This window comes from Cebidichthys violaceus, unplaced genomic scaffold, assembly GCF_023349555.1.
Source record: "Cebidichthys violaceus isolate CVI_PGR_0920_01 unplaced genomic scaffold, fCebVio1.0.p SCAF_7, whole genome shotgun sequence".
NCBI lineage: Eukaryota > Metazoa > Chordata > Actinopteri > Perciformes > Stichaeidae > Cebidichthys > Cebidichthys violaceus.
Genome location: NW_027176927.1, coordinates 18169352 through 18188301, shown reverse-complemented (window position 1 = coordinate 18188301; position 18950 = coordinate 18169352). Strand labels below are relative to the sequence as shown.

Below are 18950 nucleotides of genomic sequence, written 5' to 3'. Positions count from 1 at the left end.
TTGATCCACCAGGGAATCAATATTCTGTGGTTCAGGGCACCTGTCAGTCACTGTGCTCACTGGATACGAGGGTAATATTACATTCTGCAGAGCCGTATTGGTGCCACAGACTCATTACAGCTTTAATAGATACAAGAGCCTTGTTAATACACTTGTTTGTTATAATAACTCTAGAACTTGACAATTCTGTTATCTTCTCTGAAATGTCTTATTTTAAGATTAAGATAGACATTCCATTTCAGGTTGTTGTAAAATCCTCAATGCTAGCATCAAGCCACCGTTTAGAATGAAGTGAAACACAAAGCAAACATGACAGTGTTTGCAGGTGTCAGTGACAAGATTTTCACAATCACATAAAGGTTGAAAAGATGCGTCTGACAACACATCAATAACAGGTTTACATCACGCCAGCAGATACTGACATCAGGGAAAATGTTCCCAACCTTATTTTTGTAATGTTGATATGGGAACGAGCACAGCTGTACCACCAATGTGCATGTGTAGCACTGATCTAAGAGTAAGTCACAGTTGAATGAATGTGGGCTGAATTACATCACATGCTGACATGTATGGCATTCTGCCTGTGTTTGATACCTAGACCGGTCTCTGTACCCCGGTAGGCCGGTGCTAGCAGTTGTTTTTGTTACTGCCGTTATCTCGAGATCACAAGTCAATTATTTTGTTATCTTGAGAAAACAAACTTTGTTATCTGGAGATAACGAGATAATGCGATCATTATCTGGAGAAGACATAAAGGTTGTTTCCTCTTATTGCTTGTGATGTTTATCAGAGCTCAGCAGCACAATGCCGGCATGCATTGATGACTGAGGTCAAGTCAGCTGACGCTAAAGTTGAAGTGTATAGAACATACTGACGCTCAGGGTGAATGCACTCAATCAGTCCAGATCGAACTGACCACAGCGACAGACTAACAAAGTGACTGAATGAATACGTCTGGATTTCAAAAAAAGCTGTTCACAAAGCAAAGTACATCTATGGAGCACGATTCACTGGACTATGCTTGTTTGTATCTGTAGTCAGAGATGTCCTCAACTCAAATGGATCAGTCGTTGTTATTTATTGAATTTTTTCTCTAACAACCCAAAAATCAAGGATTAAAGACATTTCTCATGCAATTAATTGGTATTTTAATTTGAATTCATTGATGACACAGAGTACATGTTTTATACTCCTTGTAAATATAATCCAATTGATCTTATTAGTATGGTGATGGACCCACCCTCTGGTTCCCCCTCAGGTAAACACTGTTAGCTCTGTCAGCACTGTTGTTGTTGTTGTTGTTGTTAGCACTGTTAGCTGCTAGCCATTGGCTCAGCCGTCGCCATTTTAGAGCCCTATGTGGAGCCAATAGTTAAGCTCCAAATTATGTATTGAGCATCTTTAAATAAAAGTAACATAACCACAATTAACAAATTCTCCATTACGAGCTAAAGTCCTACATTTAAAAGATGGTAAACAAGATGTAGTTTTCAAAGGTTCATGGGAAACTAACATGTTACTTTACTTTACCAAATTGTGTTGAATTAATTGTCACAAGAGCAGCAAGTGTTTTGAACATTTGTGTCCTGACTGTGTTTTGATTATTGTATATTGTTTTTATTATATAAGAATCAAAATCAACTTGCAGCGGTCATTCATGGTGATTGTTTCTCTCCTCTTCGCGTCCGGCCTAACAACACGCCTTAGCATTTCTTAAATCCCTGAGACACTTGGCCCTGAGTGGCTTATTGCTTAAGTACTCTCTCTGATCAATCATGGAGGCAATGTTTGAACATACATGTTTCATTTTCAGAGAGTTTGAAAGAGTCTGTCGGGAACGTTACACTTCAACAAATCCTTGGGATAAGTAGAGAGGGTGGCGACGGCTGCGAGTTCTGGTCACTGTGTGTCCACTGTCATTTGATCAGATTGATGAAGTGCTGATGGATTTCTCTCTTGACTGATCACGGCTCCCTGGCTCCCGGTACGGCAGCATAAAGGAGTGTTCCCGTAGGTGCTTCATTCACTCACATATACACACCAGACTGCCCTGACTGCTCAGGCTCAGAGCTTATTTACAGTGGCAAGAAAAAGAGAGTGAACTGTTTGGAATGAATTGCATTCATTTATGAATTTAGCTTAAAATATAGATCTTCATCTAAGTTAGTCTAATGATGTGAATTAGGGATGCACCGATACCACTTATTTAAAAGACCAAGTACTCACATTTGAGTACTCAGTTCTAACAATGAAAACATGTTTATTTATTTGCTCTATCTGATGGTTTTAACATTCAACATTGTGTTCCTGATACAAACAGAGCATAACTTGCAGTCGGGATGTTTACAATTAACCATTTAACAATGCTATCAGTTAAATAGTTTAAATAATATCAAAAATATAAAAGCTGGGCAAAATCACAAAATCACTTATAGTACATAAAGCGCTGGTCTACCTTCAAGGCCAGCTTAAGTGCACCTGACCTTGTATCTTGGCAGCTTGTTAGGCTAAAATGTTGAGACGTTAACGACACGTTGCCGTATTGATATATATTAATATATATTGGGTGCAGGTCTATTGAAGCAGTTTTACGAGTAATAATAATAATAATAATACATTTTATATTTTATATCACTTTACATGGTAAAAACAGAAACAATGAAAGCAATTACAATATAAACAAAATAGATGACATAAATTTGAATAGAGCAGTTTTAAGTGCAGTTTTAAAGAGGTGAGTGACGGAGAATGTCTGAGGTGTTGGGGAGAGAGTTCCAGAAGGACGGGCCAGCGATGGAGAAGATCCTGTCCCCCCAGGTCCGATGCTGGGACAGAGTAGGGGGGGTGAGGAGGTTGGCGTCGGTGGATCTGAGGTTGTGGTTGGGAGTGTGACGGTGCAGGAGGTCTAAAGGTATGAAGGGGCTAGATAGTGAAGGGCTTTGTATGTGATGAGGAGGATCTTGAGCTGGATTCTTTGCTGTATGGAGAACCAGTGGAGGTTCTGAAGGACTGGGGTGATGTGGTCTCTGGTGCAGGAGTGGGAGAGCAGACGGGCAGCTGAGTTCTGGATGTTTGTAGTTTGTTGATGACAGTGGTCAAGGCCTTCTCTGCTGGCCTAGACAGAATCACAAAGTTATAGCTATTTTATAATTTAATTATTTTCATAAAAACACTACATGTATTATAATTATTTTTCCCATTAGCTTATTATCACATTGCATAGTTGCTGTCTTCCTGCTTCCAGCGCAACTTGTTTTAAGTAGAGCTTTTATCCAATCAGAGGCCTTACATACAAGTGAGTCTCACTGCGGTTTAAGTATATGAGGACGATAGTGTTGATTGTCATCTTCAACCAATCAGATCTTTAGTTTGACATGTTGGGCGTATTCTTTGATATGTCAGAGCTTCTAGCTGGCCTACAGTACGTCTTCGTTAAAGTGTGGATTGATTGGTCAGTGGGCTAGTGTCGCTGTTGAATTTGAGGAAGTTGGCTTGTATCCAGGTTTTTATATCTGTGAGGCAGTTGGTGATGGTGGAGTGGGTGGTGGGGTGATGGATTTGGTGGAGATGTAGAGCTGGGTGTCGTCAGCATAGCAGTAGAAGTGGAAACCATGGTGGTGGATGATGTCGCCAAGGGGGAGCAGGTAGAGGATGAAGAGGAGGGGACCGAGTACTGAACCTTGGGGGACACCTTGAGAGACTGGGTCTGTGTCAGACTTGGATTTATTGATACTAATGAACTGTTCACAGTCAGAAGTATGATTTGAACCAGGAGAAGGCTGTGCCAGTAATGTGGAGGGAAACTCATTGCTGCACACATGAAGTTTGTCAAAGAGCATCTGGACACTCCTCACAACACTAGGTCTTGACAACTTCCAATCATTGAGGAGAGGATGAATTAGTCCAAGACATCTTACAAGAATTGTCAGGTGGAACACCTAAGTAAGTGTGCTTCGCCAAAGAAAATCCACCTTTTGTAGTTGCCCAGTCAAAGCCCAGACCTCAACCAAATAGAAATGCTGAGGAATAGAAACCTAGAGGAACTAAATCAGTTTTGCAAGGAGGAATGGGCCAACATTCCCTTTGAGCAGTGTGCAGGTCTGATCTGCAGCTACTGGAAGTGTTTGATTGAGGTCATTGCTGCCAGATGAGGTTCAACCAGATATTAAATCCAACGATTCTACAGCACTGTGCTTGTTTATTTGGTGTGTTTAATAAATACACTGAAAAATGTAATTGCTTCTGTTTTATTAAGTTAAGCCTATTATGTCTGTCTATACCTGTAGATTTGATAAAGATCAGGTAATATTTTATGACCAAATAAAGCAGAAACACAGTCATTCCAAAGGGTTCAGACTCTTTATTGGCACTCTGTCATATAACATTTTTGTAGATAAATTCAGAGTTTTTGTAGGTGCAGCTCTTTTCATCATCTATTCAGCCATGTTGGCTGTTGGTGCAAACACACTGCCTCCTGTTTCTCTTAAACAAATTGCAAGGTCATAGGAAAACACTGATTTAGCACCAGTTCAATCATGGAGCTTTGAATTTAGGTTAGACAATAGGTTAGACAATAGGTTAAGGAGTTGAAGTGCATCAAGCTAGCAGCAATCACCACAGCTAGCTGCTATAGGCTGAGAACCCTGTCAGCAAATCAATGTGACAAACCTGTTGCTGGTTTTATCAATGATTTTGTACATCCAAAATGTTTGTAGAACACGTGTGCTTAGGACCACTGATACACACATTGGTTCTTTTTTTTGGTGTCTGATAAGTTCTGGGTAATAAAATAGCATATGCAACACAGCTAACATTTGGAAAACAACAAATAACAATAACATGTGAACACATGGAAGGAAGTCCAGAGAGATGCAACCAATGTCCCCGGCTGGCTATGAACCGAGGACGACGCAGTCTGTGGTTGTTGATGATGTTGGTGACCCTCAAAATGTTTTTTTAGAATTTGTTTATATTCTAATAATTGTTTTTTGTAGGGAATGCAATTACTACCTGTTTTATGTTCAATGGCAAGTCACATTTGTTCAAGTCACACATGCCAACACCTCACACTGCATGCAGGTCATAGGGAGGTAGTAGGGGTTGGGTGGATGGTAGGAAAACAAAGTGCAGGGCTTTGACCCCACAACTGGGGTTTGCATCCAGAGTGCAGCATATGGTTAGGTTTAGGCAACTAAAGTACTTCATTTAAGGGAAGGTTAGGGGAAAGATTGTGGTTTCAGTTCGATGTTAATAAAGCAATACGAGAAAGTCACGTCTCTGCAATACTGCTGTAACACTCTCTGGTTACCACCGTGAGGTTTGTGAGCGCAATGACTCCAGCACTCTCAGAGAGAGTTTCTATATTTATTTATTTTATCACAGTTCAGACTTCATCCGCCGTCTGCTCTGTGGTTTCTCTGCCGTCTCGTCAGCAGCTCTCCCCGTGTGTCTCTGGCTCTCCTCAGTCCTCGCGCCCTCTGTCACTGCTTGTCTTTTACTAGCAGAGAGACGCAGCATGATTCACTACAGGTGAGGCTAATCAAGCCTCTCACCACTCACCCCCACTCCCCTCTGCAGCTGCGCCTAACCACGCCCAGCCACCACAACTGCCTTCTCTACATCTCTGTCCATCTTACCAACATTTGAGTGCTTTGAGTGCCTCAATTTAAGCATGAAACATTACCAAATGCTTTGGTTGGTATAAGCATTGCAGTATATTTTCATAGTGAATGTTTTACAGTTACGTTCATTGTCAACGTCTCCCTGAGTCCTGTGTTCACTGCTTCAGATTTATAATGTCCTACATAATCATAACACAGGGCTTTACCCGCCAGGCTTGGACATTGTTTCTCTAGAATAAATGTCTATCGGGACAATACAATCAACCAACTATTTTAATATCACAGTAAATAGGCTTTTTTGCATGATCAAAATGTTCATGATTAAAACTAATCCCAGTCCTAACTCAAGACTAACTCTAATTAAGAGGAGAACAAGCTTTGGAAGATTTTCTCTCTTTCGTTTTATCCTCATCTCACTTATTCTGCTTCATTTCCATATCTCCGTGTCCATGCAGACAAGCAAGCAACTTTCTCATTAGACTACATGTGTATTCATATTCAAACTTACCTACTTAGACAGTCACCTCTCCAACACCGATTCACCTCTCTGCAGTGATTCATCTCCATTTTTACAGGCCAGATTCCTTTCAATTGAACCGCTGAGCTTCTCAGCAGGAATACAGCGTTTCTCGTGTGTGAACGGACCCATTCCAAACGCTCAGCTTTCCAATTATAGTACATCCCGCTTAACTGATGCTTATTAATTCCTTCAAACTCATTATGGAAAGCAAAATAGGGCTCTCCCATGAGATGAATACTAATGAAATAGGAAACTTCTCGACAGTGCTGCTGCTGTCAGAGGTCTTTCTGTTTCGATGTTTGCTTTAAGCTCCAGCACACAGACGAAATGAATTCCCCCAGGGGAAAAAAAAGCATTTCCAAAGAATCCATCGGTGAAATCACTATAAGGAAGCATCGATCAGAATCAGCCTGTCCTGTGGTAATCGCTTGTGGCAGGAAGAACCTGCCGTACTCATGCAATGGTGTGTATGGATTACGTCTAGACATCAAGAGGGTTCTTCAGTGCTTGTAGTTGGAGTAAATAAAGCTCCCCCTGACTGACACTCAGCAAGCAGGGCCAGGCCATAGGGCTAACCCAAACAAAACACTTCAATCTCTCACCATTGCTCTCTGCTCCCCAAGGGCTTGATTGATTGATTCGCCGGCCAATCAGAGTACATTGATCTCAGAACTCAACCCCCCCCACTCTCAACTCCCCAGGCCTCCTCTCAGTCCATTCATCTGCTGGCTGTCAGAAGTACTCACTGGAGGGCTGTAGCTGTGGAGACCCACACTCTTAAGCACACCTCTGTGGCTTTCTGAAGAAAGCGCTTTACAGTGCCTCATATTGTTATTCAGGCCTCCCTTGATCCAGTTGCTATTGCTATCATGAAGCTCATTCCTATATAAAGTCATGATATTAAAAACGTACTTAGTTCCATCCATCCATTGGTCCATCCATTGTCTTCTGCTTATTTAGGGCTAGGTCGATGGAGCAGCAGGCATAGCAGGGTATTCCAGACATCTTTGTCCCCAGCAACATTGTCCAGCTGCTCCTGGGGGACCCCGAGACGTCCCCAGGCCAGAAGAGATATATAATCTCTTCTCTTCTGGGTCTACCCCAGGGCCTCATCACAGTTGGACATGCCCTGAAACCCTTTATTAAAAGGAGAGGTCCAGGAGGCATCCTGATCAGATGTCCCTTCCCCGTCCGAGCTCCTGCCGGATGTCTGAGCGCCTCACCCTATCTCTCATACTTTAGTCACGACCGAAGCTTGAGACCGTGAGTGAGGGTCTGAACGTAGATGAACCGGTAACTCGAGAGCTAGCCTACTGGCCCCTATTTTTTTCTCTTGGGGTCGTTAAAAAAAATGCAATAGTTGCATACAGTGACAAAGTAGAAAATAAGGGATAACGTTTGAAAGACTAAATCACATTCTAACTGGACAGTCCTTTCTCTCTGAATTACGCTTCCACTTTTCCTCATGCAGTGGTTAGCTACTTATGCTACTTATGTTAGCCAACGCAGCAGTTAGCTTGTTGCAGCAGCTCTGGTGGACTGAAAGCTGAAGGCAAGAATGGATTTGTGGATTTGTGGAATGGGTGGCAGTGGCCTCTTTGTGTTATTCTTCTATTTATATAGAATCCCCTGTAAACTGAATCTGTGGTCTTTTGTTAAATACTTAATAAAGGAGTGTAGAACAACATGATGCCATGGGTTGGTTCTCCCCAGGGGTTTGAATCACCAGCTTCCACTGGGCAAGACACCACAGACCCCTGATTAAACATTTGTGGATTAATTAGTCAACCGTTCCGTTATGTTCTACCCATTTGCAACACTGAAATGTTCTGAATTTACTACGTTTCTGACTCTGCAATGATGGCTAACGTGAGAGCCATCCACTATTGGGAAGATGTCTGAATTGTATGATTCTTCAGCGCACAACTTACTTCCATAACCCCAGAGGCGCCATGTACAGAGACATTATTGAGAAACATGTTGGCATTAGATGTGGAAGCCTCTGTACACCTAAACAGATCTTTTGGTTTATTCTGCTTTATTAGACCTCTGCAAGTTGAAGCAGGGTTTGAGCTTTGATGGGCATTTCTTAGGTCACCAATCTTCATCTGCCAATAAGAATGATAAAGGTGTAATTTAACCCGCCAAACAGGTTTAATGAAGCTAACGGGAGACTCAAAAAGACATTACTCAATTAGTCTATGCACCTCCACACAGTCCTAAAAAAAGGTCTAATGAGGGAGATTAGTTGACAACACCTCTGTGGGTGTTCAAAGGCTTTAATGAGCAGGTATTGAACGTAATACTGGGGCCAATATTGATGGCAATGTCAAACAAATGAAAAACACAAGACTGTCAGAAAAGATGTTGACATTCTGAAAACTGATGGCTGTGACATAAACATGTTCTTACTTTATCTAGGGTTCACCCATATGTGTATGTTGATGAACATGAGTTAAAAGAACATTTAAAAAATAGAATTATATTGTAGCTACAGTTGCAACAGACTTTAATGTATATAACTAGAATTTTTAAATTCTCCCCAAAACATGTAAGCATGATTATACTTTAAAAGATGCACCACTCAGAAAACTGGTATTGGAGTGCTCCTAAAAGGCATTCTATATAAGAGATAAATATAAAGTATTAAGGAAAAGTTTTCTCTTTCCTATCAAATATGCAGTATTATTGTAGGCCTATAGTGTTCCGATAACCAAAGAGAGCTATGTTGTGTTGACATGTTGGGGGATGGCTTGTTTGGTGTCTTACCGGGTCTTGGACCGGGCCGCTCAGATAGAGGGTGACAGGACTTGAATTGACGCGTGAGTTAGAGTGTTGACAGATAAATAGGCAGGGTGAACCGATGACAAAGTATAGTGAACGTCACAGTTTGCGTTGCTTCTGGGGACTAGAGGCCGGAGACAAAATGCATCGGGATTTACATTTATGTATTTATTTAGATTTAAATATTCCTGTTTTTACAACTATTACTACAACTATTTGTAATTAGTCTTCTGGACCTATTGCTTGGTTCCCGGCGCTGCTGCGTAGAGTATCTGTTTGTTGTGCTATCATTCAGAATGCGTGGCCCTCCAGAGCGGGGGACTGCTTGGCTCCCAGTCCCCGATGTGCTGCAGGGAAAGAGTTTGGTTGTAATGTTAGTACATTCAGCATCCAGCAGCCAAGCTGATCTGCAGTCCATGAGCCACAGCCTGTAAAGCCACACTGAGGACAACATGTGGACGTCTGCAGAGCCCTGAAGCTCCGCCCCCTCTGCTATATGTAGCAACTACAATGAAAGCGTTTTAATGATTTGCACTGTATCGAAACAATGTACTGTTAAAGCACGTTTTCTAATCAAAACAACTGAACCGTGACACTTTGATCAACTAATGCGTTGGTTCTCTTTCTTTGACAGGGGGGATATTCGAGTCCATTGAAAGCGGTCCATCAGGTGCTGAGGAACTAGCCTTTAAGTTTGCTTTAAACACAATCAACAGGAACAGAACCCTACTGCCAAACACCACGCTCACCTACGACATCCAAAGGATCAACATCTACGACAGCTTTGAAGCCTCCAGGAAAGGTACTTGTGTGTTTGTGATCAGAAGACCTGCCTCTGGTGTTGGCACGCTCTCGGCTGCTGCGTGTGTTTGTGTGTGTATTGAGCGAGTGAATGTGTGTGTGTGTGTGTGTGTGTGTGTGTGTGCACGTACGCTATGCCATAGCTGCTTTGCATTGTAAATGTATTCCCCGTTCGAGGCTTGTGAGCTGCAGTGGCTTAGATTGTGACAATTATAATCAGGCGAGGGAGAAATGGCTGAGCACTTCAAATGTAAACAGAGAGAATTGATTGGTTCCAGGTAATGACTCAGCGGCAGTAATTCAAAGACCGGTTTGGCCCCCAGAGACAACCAATAAAGTGCTATAATCTATCAGTTTTGTGTGTGCATCAGGCTGACATTTCAAGTCTCTTATCAATTACGGGCCATTATATCCTGCATCAGTGATTTAGCCAACTCCCTTAAAAAGGTGATTAGATTGCACAGTCGAGCTAACACAAAGACAGTGCAGTTATTGGTCTGTCCCTGAACACAGTTCCATGAACGCAAGCTCAAATTGGTCACACCTTTGCCTCACTGCTTCAGCTTTCTGTGTAATACAATGTAGCAGAGGCTGTGTATATATATATATATATATATATATATATATATATATATATATATATATACACACAAACATTCCTCAAACAGGAGGAAACTATGCTTTAGTTGGGGACTATTTTCAGTGGCAGATCAGATCCAAACACATCCAAACTATTTCCTGACGAATACAATAACTGGAAAACTAGCTAGTTTTTTAGTTTTTAGGCACTTTCTTGGTAATTTTCTAGGCCGAGACGTACAACTATACGTATCATCAAAGAACAACTTAAGTCCGTTACATAAGTCTATTACATCCTCCCGCCTGGATGCAGTTCATGGAGTTGGCAGGGAAGCAAATTCAGCAGCACAACGGTAACTTCCTTTTGGCCCACCGAATTCATTGCTCTTAAAAAGACACATTTTCATTCAATTTTCATTTTGCGCATGAAGCCATGTAGGCAGCTGTGATTAAACTATATCTAACTGAGTATATGGTCTTAGAAGCACATTGCACAATGTTTGAAATGCAGAAGTAAAAATACATTGTTGTTAACAATGAATGATCATTGACTTTATTATTATTATTATCTAGCTTTAATTGGATATTACAGAAGACTCACAACTGAAGCCTCTAAACACTTAGAGAACATGGAATCTGTATCAGCTTAATTCAATTACATTACATTTTATTTACTTCCTTTACAATGAAGAAATGTCAAATATTCCTTCCATCAGGTTGTTCTTAGCAGACAGATCACAGCCAAGTTCATGTTCCTGGCAGTGAAGCTATAGTGATAGTGAAGTTCAAGATGTATCAACGTTTCTTCTTTGTAATGTTGATTTACTTAAATGGAGTTAATTTACCTTACTGATTATTGATACCAATAACTAATACCAATTCACTAAAGCAGTCAGGTTGCGAGCCCATAGCTTTATGACCACCAGGGGGCGACTCCTCTGGTTGTATAGAAGTCTAGTCTAAAATGACTCTACTTCTCTCTTGATTTATTCCCTCAGTAAACATTGTAAACATGAGTTTATGGTCTCAATCTCTAGTTTACAGTCTTCTTCAATACAGCATGATGTTCATTTAGAGTCAAACAGACCATAAAGCAGGGTGCATGGTGATGAAGGAACATGTCAGCTGGTGCAACAGTGTGACTTATTGATGTGTTCAATGGAGCTTTTAGGCACAAAGGAAGAAGATGTACAGTATCAGGCTTCATGCATGCTTTACCTGTTGGCACAATACACTCGTGTTTTGTTTGGCTCTGCACCTGGGATTTATTGACAATAACAAAAATATGGAATATCAACAGACTTACACACTTAAAAAGAGATTAATAAAAACTATTGAATGCTGTTAGCATATTCTACATCCTTAACGCTGAGTTGTTGCATACAGACATAATTCACAAAAGCCTTGTTTGCATCAGACAGTGTCTCCTGTAGTTTGGTGGGGGTCATGGTTGTCAGCTTCACAGTAGGAACAAGCTAACTTGTCAAATATTCCCCCTCTTTAGCCTGTGACCAGCTCTCTCTGGGGGTGGCGGCCATCTTTGGTCCCTCTCACAGTTCCTCGGCCAATGCGGTCCAGTCCATTTGCAACGCCCTGGGGGTGCCACATATCCAGACCAAGTGGAAGCACCAAGTATCGGACAACAGAGACATCTTCTACGTTAGCCTCTATCCAGACTTCTCTTCCCTCAGCCGGGCCATCCTAGACCTGGTCCACTTTTTCAAGTGGAAGACGGTCACTGTGGTTTATGATGACAGCACTGGTAAGACCTCAAATACTTCTCTACTTTTACAACTGCTCTTTTCATTCCATCCGTCTAACTTGTCCATTAGTTTTAATTATCAAAAGTAGTTTGTCATTCATCATCATTATTGTCACGAGGGTGGATGACGGCCATTTTGAATTTCCTGGATGCACGGCATCTTGAGAAAACAAAAGCAAACTTTACCAATCTGTCACACGATGCCAGTGTTGAGTGTAGAAGCAAACTGAAAATAGAGAACATACAAGTGACAAACATACAGTAGTATACATACAGCCAAAAACACTTCACCGTAGTTCAACAAGGACCTTTCACCTTTTACTTTTGTAATGATGAACAATCAAACCAACAAAACTCAGAAACTGACACTGGAGAATACATTTGGAAGTTCCTGGAAAATTTAGTTTGTGATAAAATTTTTTTAACAAATCAAATTATAAAAATCCTGGTAGGCCACACACATACATGGATCTTTATAGAAGTGTTGAGTGTGCCCACACCTCATGAGGCAGCGTATATATATAAGAAGTTAAGCAACACAGAAACGGTGACCTTTGTTCATGTGTGGCCCGTGGAGCCTGAAGGTGAGAAGCTCATTCCACATCACACTGACACTGACGAGTGTAACGATGATGTTACTACTACTAGTCTAGGTCTACAGTGTCTCATGTGCTTCACTACATTCGTCTACATTGTCAGCATTGCAAAGTGCTCCCAATGCTTTGAATTACCAGGTATAGTGTTTACTGTTTTCACCATATTCATTTTGTGTGTTAGCATAATAACGTCTGCCAATTAATGCTAAACGCAAATTACATTTGAGGTTGATGAGAATTTTGCAGTTATTGGGTCACAAACCAAAGTATTGCAAAGTTGCAAGTTCTGTTTTGACCTGATGATGGGGCAAGATGAAAGGTCAGACGGTCACTAAAGCTCACATCTCAATTCATGCTTATTAGAAATCAATAATTCATGGCAATGCACTCTGCAGTAAAACAGTTAATGTCAACCTCATAGTGGCACTGGAGGGAAAGTCAGGGGATCACCAAAGTCCGGACTCATCATCCTCTGGGAACCATGAATGTCTGTACAGAATGCTTTGCCAAACCGTCCAATAACCGGGTGGATATTTAGTCTGATTGACCAACCTCATTGATTATCAGTCTCGATTCTCTCGATGTCACAAGATAACGCAAGAATCACAAAATCACACATCACATAAAAATCCATCTCGTCGGGCCTCAAGTAATGCGTTTTTGTGACGTTCGTGTGTGTGGGAGGAGAAGATGCTGCGATAGCATCGGTTCTATCAGAGCAGAAGAGCTCCTCACACAGCACTGAGAGCTTTCCTCCATGGACAAGATGTCCCCTCCTCCCCGACAGATGGCTCATCCAATCTCTTGCTGAATTATTTTAAAGTGCCTTTTTTCAAACAGTCTCCAATGACAGCTTCTCAGATGGTTCTGTGTAACAAACTATCTGGCGGATAAAGATAGGACCAACCTTCAGACCGACAAATTGACATTCCCATATGTTGAACCACGGCACTAGAGACAGCCTTATTTAAAGGCTACATGCCTAACTGAAAGACTTCCCCACATTTCTGGGCCATTCTTTCATTTCATATTGCAGAAAACATGGAGCACAAGATCATAAATGTGCAGCACCATTATGTGTCAGCTGTGTTACTTGTAGTGACATGCACATCCATTGTTCTTGAATTGGTGGATACTGTTGTTTCCTCCATATTATTCTGTCTTCTTTGATATTTTTTATATTTCAAGATGAAAAGTTTGATATACAACCTTAACTAATGTGGAAGAGCAGACCGAGGTTATTACCAGGGTGCAGCCGAGTACTGTCACCCCAGTGTAGATGATTCATGGACGTCAGAGAGCTTGTGAGGTTGCAGAAGACAAGCTTTCCCTGCTACTCAGGGAAGCAGACCTTGCTATTATTGCAGTCCAGGTCACCAGGCGACAAATAAGCTAGCAGGCTTGGTACATGCACCATATGCCAGGGGTCAGGGTGTGTGCCAGCCTGAAGACGGGCTGCCAGGCCTCCCAGAGCTCCATCCAACTGACACACTGGGACCAATTTGGCCTAGATCACAGTGCTGCAGTGTGTGTTCACTGCGTTTAGCATTCAGGCCAGCTAAACTCTGCTTTTTGAAGTCATATGCTAATTACGTCTGCTAGATTACAAACAAATCCAAATGTCAAATGTCGCAGTACACAAAGTCATTCCTCACTAAAGGCTGTGACGTCAGCTCCTCAGTGTTAGCCACATGAAGATCTTACAGCATTGTCACAAAATGAACTGCTCAGCACTATGCAGACTGGCTTAACATCGCCATCAACCATCATAATAACTTTCCCATTTCCATGAAGTTACTGTGAGGAACTTTTAACTGGTTATGGAAGAAGAGAAGATTGGCTATTACTCTCCAGTTATTCCTAATGCCTGTCGTCGGTGGCATTGGGTCAGATTAGATGAAATCATGCAAGTTCACCAGAAAGTCTTTCAACTACGACTCCAGCGGGTCTTAGCCTTCGACCTGCAGTTGGAGCTCCTGTGGAGAGCTTTATATATCGGGCAGCAGCATCTCCTCCTCAGCCTCTCACTCCACTGGTCCTTCTGGTGAGAGTCAACACCGACACCGAGCTGATGGAGACCCAGGCCGTATTAATGGGCCCTAAGGAGGGAAGGGAGGCACGGGAGAACCAGAACCAGGCCTGTCAGACCCTGTTGCAGTAAAATGAGAGGTTTTATGAAGGGACTTTTGTCGACAGTGAACGTTTCTCGTAGTAGCTTTAAGTACATTTTGCCAATAATGTTTCTGAAGGTTTCTACCTCCACACCCTCACATTGTTCTTTCACTTTCAAAAGTGGAGCCTTCAGCTCAACTGATGCTAACTCCAGTGACATCACTCCAGAGAATGGATCAGGGTTCACACAGAGACTTCATTCAGCCTATCTCTTCTGTTCACACAGAGACTTCATACAGCTTATCTCTTCTGTTCACAGCTGTATGAACTGTGATGTGGACAATCGGCTCAGTACCATTTTGAATATTGGTTTGGTTTATATTTCTATTTTGTTGTTGTGATACTTTTACTTAAGTATAGGATCTGAATACTTCTTCTTCCACAGCATCTCTACCCGTGTGTGTGTGCGTGTGTGTGTGTGTGTGTGTGTGTGTGTGTGTGTGTGTGTGTGTGTGCGTGTGTGCGTGTGTGTGTGCGTGTGTGTGTCTCGGTCTTTGCCCTGCAGGTCTTGTTGGCAGCTTTAGGGGGGAATTGATTGTTGCTGATCCTGCCACCTCTGTTAATTAAGTTGTAAAGTGGACATAGCTGGTTCACTATGGGGTTAATAGTGGCTTGATTTTCTGTCTCGTGATAGGAAATGAGATCCCGGCTTGACCTGCAACCAGCCTCACCTTCTCGCTGTCGACGTTTACACAGATGACCCGATAGCGAGGACAGATAGCGTTGATGGCGGACGCTGAGGGCAAACAGAACTCTCAACTGATTGGAGTTCTTGAAGAAGTTCATGCCACATTCTATTTCATTTGGATCTTTTCTTCTCTTGTTTCAGTACAAGAGGCACATTGCCTGATGTGCTGAGCAAAGTCAGCGCAGCAGAACATTTATATTATCATATAATTCTCATGGGTTCTCCCCCCCACCCCACCCCCCCCGCTGTTCTAAATCGTGTCTGCTTTTCAGGAATGGGATATAAAAGGGGGTAGGAAACTACCTCTCTCTTTGTGCCGTTTCTCCACCAAGCAGGGAGCAAACAAGCAAATCAATAACCATAATGGGACTCCTCTAACGGCTCAACTTTATAATGGCAAAACTGAAATGGCAGCAGCATGTGTTATAGCTCTCCCAGCCAGCCATAACATCCATACAACTACCTGGAACACCGCTGCCGCCGCCACCGCCACTGCTGCTGCTGCATAGTTTGATTAGGCCATAAGGGAGTAAAGGCTAGTATACAATAAAGCACTGGCTCAGAGAGAACGGCTTCTTTCTGCTGTTCACATTATGGACTCTACACATACCTCCATCTATCAGCAACCAAACTATACAGTCTCGCTTTCAGCTCCTCAATCAAGAAGATTTGCTCCTTTTCTTTGACATTAATGACAACAAATAGGAACTATAGAACTAGAAAAGCAAACAAATTGAAGACATCATTGTGGATCATTTTAGAACATTTTATAGACCAAACAACTAGCCCTTCATGCAGAGATGTCTGTACAGAGGACATTCTTCAGCACTTTAGAAGCTGTTGTTCATTTTGAGGCAAATTAATTTCCAATTGAAATAGAAGTTGAAGAATCTATAGTTGAACAGCTGAGTGAATAAATGAACAATGCAGGGCGGCTACTGATGTGGGCTGAAAGGTTCTGGCCCGCTGTGAGCTCCAGTTCATCCCAAAGGTGTTGGTGGGGTTAAGGTCAGGGCTATGAGCGGGCCGGTCCAATTCTTCCACACCAACCTGGGGAACCATTTCTTTATGCAGCTTGTCTTTGTGCACAGGGACATTGTCCTGTTGTAACAAGAAAGGGACAAACAAACACAAACTGCTGGTACAAAGCTGGAAGCTCAAGTCCAAAATACAGTTGTATGCTGTATTTCTCTTGGTTGAAACTAAACGGCTGGTTGACTGCCCCCTCATCACGTTTTAGTTCAGATCACTTCCTTCATGGTGTTACTTAATAGTGTCTGTTGTGACTCTAAATAGATTCTCATTATGATCTGATATTTTGGGGTTACACTTTCTTGACACTTCCTCTGTTCAATTTGAACAGAGGATTTGCATGTTGTACGCGTTGTGAAGCTCTCTGAGGCAAACACAAATAACATTGGAATGAATTGAAGTGAGGCCCTCCCTGAGGTGGTGGAGGACAGAAAAGAGACACTGTCTTATAGCAGCCAGTCACATCTCCATTCACTGTGACTCAGCTCCAAGTCCTCTTTAATTGTCCTGCAGTGTTTTACTCCACACTGTTTTTCAGCCTTGAAAACGTTGTTTGAAGCGAATTGTTGCCGCATGCTTTCTTTCATTAAATGATAACTTAAGGAGTCCTGCATCTGGACACGGTGGGGCTGCGGTGCTTGAAGAAAGGTCAGCTTGACAGCATGTTCACTATGAGTAATATGGATGACTGCACGGTGAAACCAAAGTGGTCATTTGAGAGATTCACGAGAATGATTCAGAGCCATGTCTGACAAGCTGAGTTGGTAATTAGAAGGAGGGCATGTCTGTTCTTTGTACATCCTGGTGGGACGTTAATGGGAATTAGAAGGAGGCTTCAACCATGAACATGGACAATAGTAAGAGAAGCATTAGTAGTGTTTCTATTGAAGCAGTAGAATAGAACAAATGTCTTCACTAGTAATAGCAGTAGTTCAGTCAAAGACACACAAAAACAAAAGTACTGCTTATCAGCAGAGGAGCATGAGACCCTTGAGACCCCTGAGACCCTGTCCACCGTCATGAATCTACGAGCTGAGATGAGCTCAACAACACCCGGCTAGCATCAGACCAACACTCGGCAGGACGCTACCAGCATCATGACGCTACCAGCATCATGACTTTAAATTATAACGCAGACTGACCTAAGGACCGAGGTTGTACTTTTAGATTAGTATATAGTAAAACACTGATAGTATTACAATACAAAGGGTATGTTCTAAAATGAAAGACCTAACCTCTATTACATCAGATAAACATTAATCTGATGTTTTCTCTGAGCTAGCTCAGATCAGGCAACATGCTATTGCTAGTAAAGGTCTTTTCGATTAGAATATTCCCTTTGTATCGTGACACTATTCATGTTTTACCATATGTTGATCTAATACCAACAGTATCCTGATGATTAGTAAATGTACCTAGCCTATAGAATGCTAACAAAGTCAATCCCATCTAAAGTAAAACCCAATAATATTGATTCTTCTCTCACATGCCAAGATACTAGTAGTGAGTAATACACCAAGTATTCTAAACTGAAATGTACCACACGTCTTTAATGTAAGCTTGTATTCTCTCCCATAGAAAAGCCAGATTTCATCTATGATTCCAATACACCAGGTTTGGATGAAGTATTATGTTCATTAAGAATTCATGCTCATCACAAAATGAATACCACTAATGGAAAGAAAGGCAGCGTACAATAACGTGGATCCAGTTAGTAATGGAAAACAATATGTATGTATAAATCTGAACAAGATTAGTGCATTAATAACAAATGGCATCAACAAGGAGATACTCATTAAATATGATTAAATAGATAAATGTATATGAACGTGTTTTAAATAAATGCCTTTTCTCTTTGCTGTCACTATCTGATGATGACCAACATCTACAGAGTCCTGATCTCTATAGAGAATGTACTGAGTCACAGAGTCCTCTCAGTGTACTTCAGTCAGTCCAGGACCCTCCAGTAATCTGCTTCAATTGGATGTGTGTGTGTGTGTGTGTGTGTGTGTGTGTGTGTGTGTGTGTGTGTGTGTGTGTGTGTGTGTGTGTGTGTGTGTGTGTGTCCACACCAGCAGTCCCAGTCCCATCATACGCTCCACTACCACCCAGCAGCCTGCTTAGAGAGGGGCTCACTGTCTCCTCACCAGTCACAATGCTAATCCCACTGTTGCTGTGCTGGAATGCTAATGGAGCTGCAATGATTTCCGTGCTCTGGTCTCTAGTTGTCGTCTTGTGTTTTTGTTATTTAGAGGAAGTGGTTAATTGGTATTTTCAAATCAGCCTTTTTTTCAGCTGTTTCTAATTAGAAATGTATTTGGTGACTAACAAAGTCAATGACGATTGTACCAGTATGGAACAAAAGGGCATTAGGCAATTTAGAATTAAAAGTCTA

At 41.9% G+C, this 18950-nt stretch overlaps 1 protein-coding gene across 1 annotated transcript in view; it reads left to right on the top strand.

Moving 5' to 3' along the window:
* grik2 (glutamate receptor, ionotropic, kainate 2) overlaps positions 1 to 18950 on the top strand; it is a 209354-nt gene that overhangs the window by 53476 nt on the left and 136928 nt on the right. Inside the window, exons 3-4 of the mRNA XM_068735502.1 lie at positions 9560 to 9727; positions 11810 to 12067. Of these exons, the coding sequence (XP_068591603.1) occupies positions 9560 to 9727; positions 11810 to 12067 (426 nt within the window). The remainder of the gene's footprint in view (positions 1 to 9559; positions 9728 to 11809; positions 12068 to 18950) is intronic.